The sequence below is a fragment of the Diuraphis noxia genome, unplaced genomic scaffold (assembly GCF_037042655.1).
Source record: "Diuraphis noxia isolate RWA-SAM2 unplaced genomic scaffold, SU_Dnox_SAM2 contig0003, whole genome shotgun sequence".
Classification (NCBI taxonomy): domain Eukaryota; kingdom Metazoa; phylum Arthropoda; class Insecta; order Hemiptera; family Aphididae; genus Diuraphis; species Diuraphis noxia.
The window spans coordinates 54498569-54512090 of NW_028301713.1; the positions used below are offsets into that span (position 1 = coordinate 54498569).

The window sequence follows — 13522 nt, forward strand, 5'->3', positions numbered from 1 at the left end:
TGAGAAAAAATCGAGGAAAAAATCATTGTATGTATACAATTGGAAATTTGCATATCATAAAACTAATTATGGCAATTACGGGTGACTGTCAATTGTCATTCGTGAATTCTATGATGACAATATTGCTAATTGGTACCTATCTATATGCGATATGCCTATATACTTACCAATTCTATATTTCTATATAATACATATTGCATTACAATTTAGGTACATTAATAAATGATCATTAATGACATTCATAGCTGCAAGCTGCCACTCGTTTGGTATACAAATGTAAATTCAAAACAATTAATTAATGTTATACCGCGCGGGCGGATATACCTACAACACGTGCCTTTATAGTAAAAGTATTAATTATTAAGCACTTAGCTCTGACTGCTGCAAAAATGTTTGCTATTATCAAATAAATGATTATATAATTGACAAAAGTTAATACCTCCATAACACGTTATATTATACATATAGTAGGTATATATTATTATATTACACGTAGATATAATATATGAATATTATAATAAATTATGCATAACCTATATAGGACATAGGTATACCCACTAAAAGATCATATTCTTATATATTTTAATATTTTATACAAATCAAAAATAACGCATTATATATAAGATTCAAAGGTATATAAATCTAGACATTAAGGTACAACATTAAACATAGGTACAATATTGAGTACAATGTTATATTAATATTTTATAATTTTATTGGTTTTATTCTCTCTTCGAACTATTTGATTTCTGCAACAAATATAATATACATAAATACAACAATCATTAATGGCATAAATAGGTATTAATATTATTGTACACTATATAATGGTCATAGAAACAAATTATAAAATGTCGACATTAACTTACATTTGAAGAACGAACGCCCCAGTATGCATTGTTCATATATTCACCAACTAAATACGTAATTGGAGCATATAAAAAAGATCCCGTAAAGAACATCACTCGCAATGGCAAATTCAATTTTGCAAGAATGGGGTAAACCCACATGCCACTCTTGTAAAACACATAGTTAATCCTGCAAATATGTCTCATTATTTTAGTATGTACATTTGATATTTAATTTTATTATGTTATAGTATTATCACAAAATATTATTTCCCTTAATATTTTACTATTAATTATAAATAGTACTATTTATAATCAATGATTTTACTTATACAATTATACTTGATAATTCTATCTTGAGTATCATATATGGTACTCTGCATTTTTGAGATTATATTCATTTATATCCATGAATTAAATTAAATAAATAAAACAAAATCGAGTTTCATCTTTCATGTATGATACTCAGTCCAGATTCATAAAACTACTGAGTGCATACCTATATATTATGATACTCGAGGCGTTCGTGGTAAGTTCAGAGAAATTAGTATAGGACAGTCAAGCTGTTGAGCTGCAGTGTGGAGGTGACTCCCCGTAACTCACCACTTAATTATATATTTATTTTTATTGTTTTCATTGCAGTAGTAAGTAGTATAAATATTAATTATTAATTTGTAGGTACCTACTATATATTCAGCTATCAAAATAATTATAGAACTTCTACCTCTACCCCTAACTTAAAGTATAACGGTAATGATATAAGGTCAACCAATCAATGAAGTAATTTTCAAAAGATTTTGGTGGGTAGCTATTATCTGGTGACTGGTTTACTTCCAAATTTCAAATACGCGCCAATTACAATTTACAACCACCGTCTGGCATCCACAGTCAACCAATCGTGAGGAACTTTTTTCATTAACCATGGGATAACAGATGCCCCAACAAAATTTCATATAAATTGATTCCTCGAGACTTGGCGTCTTGAAAGGTGTTTTATAGTTTATTTTATAGGTAGGTACTTAAACGGTAACCCACGCATGCGTTTATTATTCAAACAAAAGTAAATTAAATAATTTAAATTTTAAATCCATTATTATTATATAATTAATAATTTTTTTCAGTTTTCATCTTCTTTAAAATGTCTATGTATAAATTTATCCTACTTTTTTATTATTCTGAATTTGATAATATATTAATATACCTTTTTTTCGTATTATCGACGACGGTGCCGGGATTGGTGGTGCATTACGTCGACCTTTGATGATATACCTAGTTATATATATATATACGAGTACTCTACTTTCTCCCATAATTTCTAATAGTTTTAGGTGTACTAAATAGATATTGGCTTTCACCACTTTTCCATCTCTCATATTTACATATTTAATATAGGAACAAATTGTGCCTATTTTTTTAGATCACTAATTTCCAAATGAAATCGACCAACGTTCTATTTTCAAATTTTCCTATACGATTTTTTGGCCGATGTAAATAATACTAGCACGGAGGGCTAGTAAATAATAAAACGTTAATAAACATAAAAAATGTATTACATTTTAATGTATAAATATATAATACCTACCTACCTATTCAATAATATAATTTTAGTTAATAATACTATACCTATTATTTAGGCAAGCACTAAATAATAAATTATAATTTTACCTATCCTTATAAATAGGAACCCCCAAATAAATTATCTTAATTATAGTTTTTAGCTATAAATGTATTGATTGGAATTTAAATTTTTTTGACAAAATATTTTATTATTTTTTTTTACAAAAATGTCGGGTTATGAGACAATATCAAATATCAATTACATTTCATAGTAACATTATCTCAAGTCAATATTTCATGATCACTACAGACATATAAATAATATAATTCACCATTTTTTTTGGGAATTATGCGGATTTTATCTTTGAATATTTTGGCCATTGAGTTATTGCCCATTCTAATCATATCAAAAAATAAAATAAATATATACATATATATTATATTATACAGATCAGTGGTCTCAAACTGTAGCCTGCAATAAAAATAGTTATTTCTTCAATAATTTTAATATTAAAAAAAAAAAATAAATAATTACTAAACAAAAAATCAGTACCTATATACATTTTCGTATTAAAAACAGTTATATTGTAATAAATACAACCGTTATAGAAGAAATATTTTAAGTCTTCATTTTTTTTTTTTGATTTGATTTTAGTTTTAAAATGAGTAATTTTACCAGCGAAGGTTAAACGCATATTACGTCTTTTATGCATATTAATAATTATTATCATTATCTGTTTTTAATTTATTAAAGCATTTAAAGCACATTACGAGAACGTTACACACATATTTGTTGTTTCCATCTTACAAGTGCGTAACAAAGAAAATTTACGCTTAGCAGATCACGTTTAATTCCATTAGTTTAAAAAATAGAGTAAATTAACCTATAATGAATCTTGATATTAAGAACATTATCTGTGTTTTGATGTGGGTTTTTTACGATAACTTAGTTTTTAAGTGAGTTATGAACATTTTTAATTTACGCTTTTTTATATACGCATAACTTGCTACAAAATTGAATTATCATAAAAAACCTTCATACAAACACAAATAATGTTCTTAATATAAAGTTTAATTATAGGTCGATTCATTCTAATTTGTAAACTAACGGAGCTAAATGTGATCGGCTGTGCTTAAATTTGCTATGTTATACACTTGTAAGACAGAGACAACAAATGGTTATGTATAGCGTCCTCTTAAGTGACTAATTTTACCTTAATAGTACTTGTGTTACACTTTATTTATAACTTACTATGAAAAAATTCAAATAATACTTACCAAATCAAATAACAAAGTTTAAAAGTAATAAAAACAGATAATCCTGTAATCCTAGATGGATATTCTCTGTAAGTCGTGATCATTTCCAATATTGCAAATATAAAAATATGCGCATGTGTTACATGATTCAGCCAAGACGGAAAGTATAGATCATAGTGCATAGGCATAACTAAAGATTTGTCAGCAAACCACATTGGCCAAAAGCTTACGGCAATAAACTGTAAACAATAATCAACAATTTAATTAAGAATGAATTTTAAATATTTTAAATTTTAAATTCGTTTATTGTTTCTATGATATTAAACTTTTATAATAGGTATGTCAATTTATACTTTAATATGATAAATTATAAAAACATAAAACTTTATACTAATATCTAAGCCTCATTATATAATATAATATAATTTTATTATCAAATAATTATATTTATCGGTGATATAAAATCCGTTATAATATGTTCTTATTATGACCAGGGAACGGATTTTAATGCAAATTGTATTTTTTCCGAATTATTCCCAAAACATTTTCTAAGCACAAAGTTCATTTCTATATCAAGAAATTCAAAAATGTAACTTTTATTTTGCATTTTTATAACTTTTTTACTTTTTGAATCATTTTTATATAAGAATGAAAAAAAATAATACAAATTTAGTATTGATTCATTATAAAAGAATAAAATATTAATTTTTTGCCTTATTCCTACTTTAATTTTGATTATTTACTATGTTTTTACCGATACAATTTCCAGTGTAAAAAGAAGGTGAATAAAAAATCATACAAATAATTAATAAGAATAAGAATTTATATGTTAGAATAGAATTTTTAAGTACTTTTTTTCATTGTTAAACATTATTTGAACATCATTTTTTTAGAGCATTACAAAAAAATTCAGTTAAAGTGTAATAAATTATTTTTTAATTTTTTAGAGCATCGAAAGCCGTTTGCTAATTATTATGGCTTTTAATTCATTTACTTATTTCATATTTAATACCATAGACTTTTGCTTAGTGTTTATCACTTTATCAGTGGATTAATACTTTTATGTCTGTACAGAATAATTTATCTAGAATGGTTATAGAATCTAGTTTCATTTTGCCTCTCCCCTGAGTATAACTCTGTGGGAGCCCTGACCATTCAGTGATATAAAATATTAGTCTTATTCATTTGTTTTGTTACAAATTAATATCTCACTATATGTTTGGACTGGAATTAGAATAAAACTGAAATAGTTTTAACAGTGCTTGTCATAAAAATATTGGCATAATTTATACTGGTATATAAATTATGTTATGAGAGAAATGACTGAGGAAGTAGTTAAAGTTGCGTTGACATAATTGCAAAAACTATGTATAATTAGCTCGACTTATTATAAATTCTAATTTTTTGGAATGCTTTATAAATTATAAGAAATCTACCCAACAATTTTGATTGTTTAATATGTAATATAATGCTTTAATTTATATATGTACAATATATCAATATGCACTTAAAATCTAGTAATTTTACTATTATATAAAGATAGGCAGATTCTATTATAGTTATCTTCTTAAAAATAGACGTTTGCACATCCATCTACGGTGAAAATAATTGTTTTTGTGAATACAGTATGAATGTATGATTCATCAATCATCATTGAATTCAAACTGAACACATAACCTATACACATTATATGTATGTACCTATATACATATAATGTGTATCTATTACAGTGACTACTCAATGAATAATGACTAACATTGGAATGGAAACATTGGAAACCTATTATTATATAGTGGGAAGTTTTTAAGTTTTTACTTAAATATAAACGGATTTAGGTACTTATATATATATACGGACATTGATCTTAAGTTTTCATTTCTTTATATTATATCGGTTTGTATTGTAACTTGTAAAAAAAACTGCATATTACCATCGACAGTGGAAATGCAAAAATTGTGAAAAAATTGTGTTTGCTCCTTTTCAACGACTCTGACGTGACGACAGAGCAAGTGCGCACGGCGATATGATCGACAAACACTGCGTACAGGTAAAAAATCGTTTGAATGACCTGTGAAAAAAAACAATATTGTACCTACTGTTATTTTACTGTAAATAATTCAGACATTCGGTTGATTCTAATTTTTATTTAGGTATATATATAGTCTAAGAAATAAACTCTAATATATTATGTGTTCTACTATAATCAGAATTACATTTTGACATTTTTCGGCTAAATTTAGAGCTTTCTATTTTGTTTATGTTTAATAAAGTTCACAATAAAAATTTAATTTAAATGTAGGATAGTTGAGTACAGTGAATATTATCATAGAACATTAAGGTTAATTTCTTTGAATTTGAATAAGGCAATAAGCAATAATAAATTATTTTATATCAATAACTGAATCTGAACTACCTTATTTAAATCAAAAATAATTAAAAATATTCACAAAAATGAGGTATATAACGGTTTAAAACTATTTTTATTAATTTCCAATCTAATTAAATCTTTGTAGCTACCTAAATACCTAGGAAAAATTTTATAACACCCAACATATTTTTACAACGTGCAACTCTTCAGTAATTTTAAACGCTAAATTACATGACTTCAAAAGCCTTACAATATATTATACAGAAGAATATTAGTAATCTAATTACCTAAGCTTAACACTTTAATATTGTCTCCTGTTTGAGGTTTCAACTGTTAATAATTACGTAATACATCACTGTAGTTGAAAATTCGTGTTTGTGTCAATTAAAATACACCCTCATCGTGAACTCAACAGCAAAATAAGCCAACATTTAAAACAATCTCATAAAATTATTAGTAAGTACAACATTTTTAGAGATTGTAGGATAACTTTCAAAGTTTGATAGACTTCATTTTCATCATTAGAAAATCTTTAACTTTTACCTTGCTTCGCATTAACAGCAAAAAGTGTATAAGATTTTTTTTGCTTAAACTGACGTTTAAATGTTTTGACTTCATCCAGGATGATCCATGAATATTTTTTTAACTTTTTCGCTACTTTTATTTTTATCAATCATCATGTTATTACAATGCAGTTATTAGTACAAAATATTATTTGGAAAGAATAATTAAAAGTTTTATTTAGTAAGTTAAAACAGTTACATACTTAGACGCATGACAAATATAAATAAGATAATATAATGATTAATAGATAAATTTATAATATCTAAAATTTTATTTAAGTAACACTTAAAATTTAAAGCTATAGACAATTTTAGATTCTGAGCGGAGCGATGAATGTTACTGATTTTACCATGATGTGTGTGTTTTTTTTTTTGTATCTGTCTTCACGTTTTGGGGCAGTAAAAGTGCTTCGATTTTGACTTCAGTACCTCGTTCGATTAGAAAGTGAATCTAGTTGGTACTTTGGGGGGTCAAATGTGAAAAATTCTTAATACTTTTCTAAATAATCGAGAAAAACAAACTAAAAATTAAGGGAAAAACGGTAAATTTTACGCACAATCAGTTTTCGACAAAGTTGATTTTGGTTTTTGATGTAACTTTAAAAAAATCACCATAGATACATGAAATTTTCACCAAATGTTTATATAAGTATATTCTATCCACCATGCAATTTAAAAAAATGTTCGACTTAAGTTGAACTATTCATAGGTATTTGAAATTTTCGATCATTATTAGTTTTTTTTTTTAAATTAATATCGATAAAAATTTATTTGTTACGCAGAAAATTTAATACAAGGCTCTTAACATATTGTTACAATAGCAGTTGAAAAATAAAATAAATTCAGTCACAATTTATTTTTATAAGCATTCAAAGTTTGAATTTTGACAAAATACGTAAAAATCACAAAAATGCGCAAATTATTTTAAGCTAGAAATTCATAAAAAAAATTCTTTTTAAATCATAGATTTAAAAATTTAATACAAGATTCCTTACAAGTTTGTCAATGTTTATCACAAAAGAAATGTCCACCGGAAATTCAAATTACATTTTTATGAGCTTTTGAAATTTAAATTTTTACAACATTGGATTTTCACTGGATTTCACATTTAGCGATTTTCTTATTTTGATGTAACTCTAAAACAAATGACCGCAGATACTTGAAATTTTCACTGGATGTTTATATAGGCATTTTATATATTTTATGAAATTTTTAAAATATTTAGATTTGTTTTGAGCAGTTTACTGACATTTTAATTTTTTGACTTTTTAAATTTTTTTTCTATAAATATCGATAAAAATTTTATATTTTTATAAGCATTTAAAGTTCAAATTTTGACTAAATACGTAAAAATTACGGCAATGTTCAAATTATCTTATATAGAAATTCATAAAAGTTTTTCTTTTTAATTCTAAGATTTGAAAATTTAATACAAGGCTCCTAACATATATTTACAATAGCAGTTGAAAAATAAAATAAATATATAGCCACAATTTTTTTTTATAAGCATTCAAAGTTTGAATTTTGACAACATATGTAAAAATCACGTAAATCACAAAAATTCGCAAATTATTTTGAACTAGAAATTCATAAAAAAAATTCTTTTTAAATCTAAGATTTGAACATTTTTAATAATCTATAATATTGGATACTAGATAGATAACCCGTTTCCGCTCAGAATCGTTTTTCGTATACAATGATATAATATCATTGGATTCAAATTTAATTCCATCCATTACAGTAATACCCACTTGTAAACCTACTGTACAGCAGAGTGACATCCACAATTTACCCGCTTTTTTTGTATTGATACTTAACATTTCGTTTTAAAAAACTGTATGCACTATCAGCACTATCAGCTACAAATTAATTTGGACATTTTTATATTTGTAGACAACCTAAAATTTAAACTTTAAATTCAAAAAAATGACAAAAATTTAAGATGATGAACATGATTTGATCCAAACCTTACTATTGGAAAGATAGTAATGCAGCAGCTAAAAATTTTTTGTATACTTGAAACTGAAAGTATAGTCCGAGGTATAGTCTATACACTTTGAAAGTTGTCTAACAATCTAAATTTACTAATGAACTTATATTAAATTAGAACTGTTGTTTTGCGCTGTTAAATTCACTAAGTGTAAAGCCTCACGTAATACACTTAGCCAAAAGTAATAATAATAATATAGAAATAAACGAAAATAAAGACACCTATAATGGATAGTTTTAAGTGAAGGCTGAATCACTGCATCAGTGAGTTCCATCAGAAAATTCTAGAAAATTAAATTTTAAATTCACAGTGTTCTGCATGGAATAGAGACAATATAACTCAGTAAAAATATTCAATATTTATTAAAATCACAAACTTCGTATTCAAATGTCCATAATATTCAGCAGAAGGTAGGTATTACAGAGATGAAAACTAATTTGCAAAGAATCAAATTCGATAAAGAATGATGCAACGTAACGACGTGTATAATATTAAAGATATAGGTACTTACCATATTGCAGAAGGTTAGATATTTGAATTTCCCGCCGAAGGCCTCATCCAAGGGGTTAAGACGAGCTGGTATGTTGACGTAGGTATAATAATAGTATAGTGAATAAGTAAAGAGCACGGCACCTGATAGATGTACGCCCTTGTTGATGGCGTCCATGGTGCAGGTCTTAGCTTCGGCGGTCATTATTAGTTATAACCGATTTTATCCAATATAATGATATATTATACTTAACGTGCGAAAAAAAACGTGCCACCTAAGTTAAATTAGTCTACATGCCAATTATTATATTATGAACCAATAATAAATATTATAAATTTATATCACAAAAAACGAATAATTCGTGTAAAACCGTATTTTTCGAGCACGTATAATAACTATCAAAAATCAGTATGTATTTGATTATTTTTGTTGTCTTCTACTTTCCGTGGTATCTGATCCAGTGAAAACGACAAAAACGAATTGACTCGACCGCGTGGATCCGATTCAATCGCCGGTATACGATCAACAATCAACAGTTAAATCTTTATATATATATATATTATTGATATTATCATGCCTATAATATACATAGTGTATTATTAACGAGACACTGACGTATGAATATAAATATTCTATGCATAGTGTATACTAACTACTATAGGTACCTATAATAGGTATACGGTTTCGATATAGATAAGACAGGCCCATTGGACTTTAAACGTATGCCAGTAAGCCATACTACCGGATTAATTAATAATTGAACTATCATAATATATTGGTAAATTGTATAATGACTAATGACATACTATAGCCACAAGATGATTCTCTCAATATTTTATTACATGTTCTCTCTTTTTTTTAAATTAATATTTGAAATTGTGCAAACCTAACATTTTATATATTGGCATATTGCTCTTCTTTCTTGACAATGTTTGTAGATTAGTCTAACATCGATTTGTAATTTTTTAAATGATCGCACACATTTCCATACCATTGAGTCAACATTATTTTTAAAACGTTTTCTAAGTATATCTATAAAATTTAAAATACCTATAGGTTTTGGTGCAGTTATTAAAAAAATTAAAAGTTGTGATCAACAAAAATAATGGGGAAAAATAAGAGACAATAAAAAAAATTGTATAATTACTCAATATTTAATTTTTTCAAAAATAAAATTTTCCAAAATGCATATATTGTTTCAAAATAATAAGCATTCACTGTTAGTATTCACCCTATATACTATTATTTGTGTTTCTGTGAGCGTTTACGGCTATAATCAATTAAAAGTTAAGAACGCCTTTCAATATCAATTTGACCTCTAAACAAATTTTATGTCTATAAAAATATTCCACATATATTGTATACGTTACCCATGTATTTTATGACCTATCAAATACTGCAATATTATCTAATCATAACATTTTTGATCGATTACCTATACATAACTAAATAATATTAATATACACATAAGCAAAACTAGACAATTTTATTAGGACAGGCAAAATGATAAATATGAACAAAATTCTAATTGCAAAATAAGTTTTTTAATTTAATTCTAAATTCAATTAAGTCAGTATGAGGTCGAGCCTTGGTTTGACTTGTATAATTTGGCCTATGTTAATGTATCCTATTTAATATAATACAGTTGTCATATAAATCATATTGTACCTACTACGTTATCGCAGGATTTATTTTTCACTTCTCAATTATTTATAATATTGGCATAGGCATTTTATTGTATAGTAGAATTTATTGTACATCAAAAAGTGATCTTTTTAAAAGGAAACGGTCCAAATCATAATTTAAAAAAAAAACTATACTTTTTTAAATTTGATAATTTATAGCAACATATTATACGAATAAATATAGTATATTAAAAAATATTTTTATTTTGATAATGTATTATTGTATATAACCATCTTAAATTTATGCATAAATAAAGTTGCAAGCGAGATATCCCTGATCTCAGACCGTTAAATTTATCTGATAGTTACATTTGTATATAATTCTTTTATTTCACTTTAAAATATAATACATTTTTCAAAAAAATCGTCATTTTAACCGTAAAAAATCAACTTAAATAATCTTAGTGTTTATTGTTAACTGCTATGGGAATAACCTTGTACAATTTTATGTAAAATAAAGATGGACTACCAACATTAAACAATTTGGGTAATATTATTTATTTATATAGGAAATAGCTATGATTAATATTTACTATTTTTTAGTCAGTAAAATAAATTTATTAAAATAATTATCGGCTTAATATTGCAGGGTGTCCCGTGAGGATTTACCCATTGCGATATGAGGCTGGGGAAGTTAACTAATTATTTTAACTCGTTAAGTTAAGTTAATACAGAAAAATGTAAGTTAAGTTTAAAGTTTAAAGTTAGTTTTCTTATTTATTTAACTCGTTAAAAGTTAAAAGTTAATTTGAAAAAAAGTAACTTAACTTAGTTAAAAATAAGTTAATTTTCTTTTTTCATGTACAATAAATTATCATACATTTTTATCAAAGCTTAACAAATAACACAGTATAATGGAAGTCTAACTATTTTCAATAAACATATGTAATTGTATTAATTACAGTAGGTACTTAGTAAGTACTACTTACATACTTCAATCAATTATAAAATCTAACAAAACAAATAAATTATTTCAATGTATTTTTTTAACTACACGTTTTCCAAAATGATGGCTTAACTTAAAAATTTTTTTTCTTGTTGATACCCATTAAATTTGTAAATTGTAATTATTAAATTTGTTATTAGGATTTAATTAGATAAATTACACATATATAACATTTTTGTTTTATAATAATATATTATATATATACATATTTTCTGCGAATAAGCAGAATAAAATAAAATATTATTATCTAATACTATTATTATTACTCGTAAATCGTTTCCCAAATTTTATATAGGTAGATAGTTGTACTTATACACGTTATTCTAATATCTATTGAAATTTAAAATATAGAAATAATGCAAAACTCACATTCATATCGTAAAGTATTTGGTTATTTCCACAATTATTATTTTTATATATGTAATATACATATATGTATATATAATATCAATAAGTTATAAAAATCAAAATATAATTTTAGATATATGAAATTTATATTAGGACAAATTAATAAATTAACTCGTTAAGTTAGAAGTTGTTTAAAAAAAAAGAAACTCGTTAAGCTGGATGTTACTTTTGAAAATAAAAGTAACTCGTTAAATAACTTAGTTAAAAGTAACTTAACTTTTTAACTTAACTTTAACTTTTTAACTCGTTAATGTCCAGCCTTGGGACGCCGCCGATATCTCCCAAAATAATAATGGTGATATCGAAATTCTGGTTTTGTAATAAAACTCATAGGGATAAGAACTACAATTGTTTCATATTTTAATGTTTTGTAAAAAAGTTAAAAAATATATTTTTATATTTAACTATTTCCAAAAAAAATAAAGATAGCCATTTTGTAAAGCTTATTTTTCTGAAAATATTGATGTTTCAAAATTTTATTTTCATTAATTTCCTGATTTTTAATATTTTTTTTAGTTTCGAGAAAAATTGCAAATTATTTAACACCATAATGTTATCAAACATGTGACCCGCCGCGCCGCGCGCATTCCCATACGGTCGGCTGAATACTTTCCGTGCTCCTAGTAGCATTGAGTATAGATGTATACTATATATATACTATCTATACTCAATGCTAACAGTAATACATTTATAATCATATTTTATTTCTTCAAAACTAGAAAAAATATCAATCAAATCAGAAAATTAATGGAAATACAATTTTGAAACGCCCATATTTTCAGAAAAATAAACTCTACAAAATGGCTATCTTTAATTTTTTTGGAAATAATTAAATAAAAAATTACATTTTTTTAATTTTTTACAAAAACTTTAAAATAAATTTAAAAATGAAATAATTGTAGTTCTTAACCCTGTGAATCTTATTATAAAACCAGAATTTTGATACCTATCTCCATTATTTCGTGAGATATCGCAATGGGTAAATCCACGCGGGACACCCTGTATATTTAGTCATTATATATTTTGGTTTTGTAAGGATAATAATCAAATAACAAAAATACATAGGTACCATTTGTTTATATATTTTTTTCTTTATTGTATCCTGTAAAATAATGTATAATAGTATACATATTATATTGTCAAATACACAATAGATATTATCTTATGATGAAAACTTATAATTTAGCACGTTTACCTCGAAAAATAACTATTTTTTTGGTGTTTTTTTTGTATAAATAACATGTTCTCAGTAATACTTGAACCAATTTTTTCATTGTCAACTCATTGGAACGATGTATTTTTCGATACAAAAATTGGATTGAAGCCAAGAAAAAAATGTTAAAATATTTAAATAGATTGGCAAACTTGTTGAAAAATACTAAAAAATATATCTACTTCGTTCTATATCTG

General features: G+C 25.2%; 1 protein-coding gene across 1 annotated transcript; it reads right to left on the minus strand.

Annotated features, from left to right (window-relative positions):
- Nucleotides 1-432: 432 nt before the first annotated feature.
- Nucleotides 433-9685, minus strand: LOC107162848 (androgen-induced gene 1 protein-like). Its single transcript, XM_089222950.1, has 5 exons — nucleotides 9095-9685; nucleotides 5593-5730; nucleotides 3684-3901; nucleotides 870-1038; nucleotides 433-749 (listed from the first exon to the last, which is right to left on the minus strand). The coding sequence occupies exons 1-5, from the start codon at nucleotides 9275-9277 to the stop codon at nucleotides 723-725; spliced, it is 735 nt and encodes a 244-aa protein (XP_089079076.1). The 5' UTR covers nucleotides 9278-9685; the 3' UTR covers nucleotides 433-722.
- Between the last annotated feature and the right edge of the window lie 3837 nt (nucleotides 9686-13522).

Bases quoted from the DNA above. Each gene is read 5' to 3' on its own strand.
- LOC107162848 (XM_089222950.1), bottom strand. From the start codon at position 9,277: ATGACCGCCGAAGCTAAGACCTGCACCATGGACGCCATCAACAAGGGC. The intron at 5,731-9,094 runs GTAAGTACCTAT...TTTTTTTCACAG, and splicing joins ATCTAACCTTCTGCAATATG to GTCATTCAAACGATTTTTTA. The intron at 1,039-3,683 runs GTAAGTATTATT...ACATATTTGCAG, and splicing joins AAACTTTGTTATTTGATTTG to GATTAACTATGTGTTTTACA.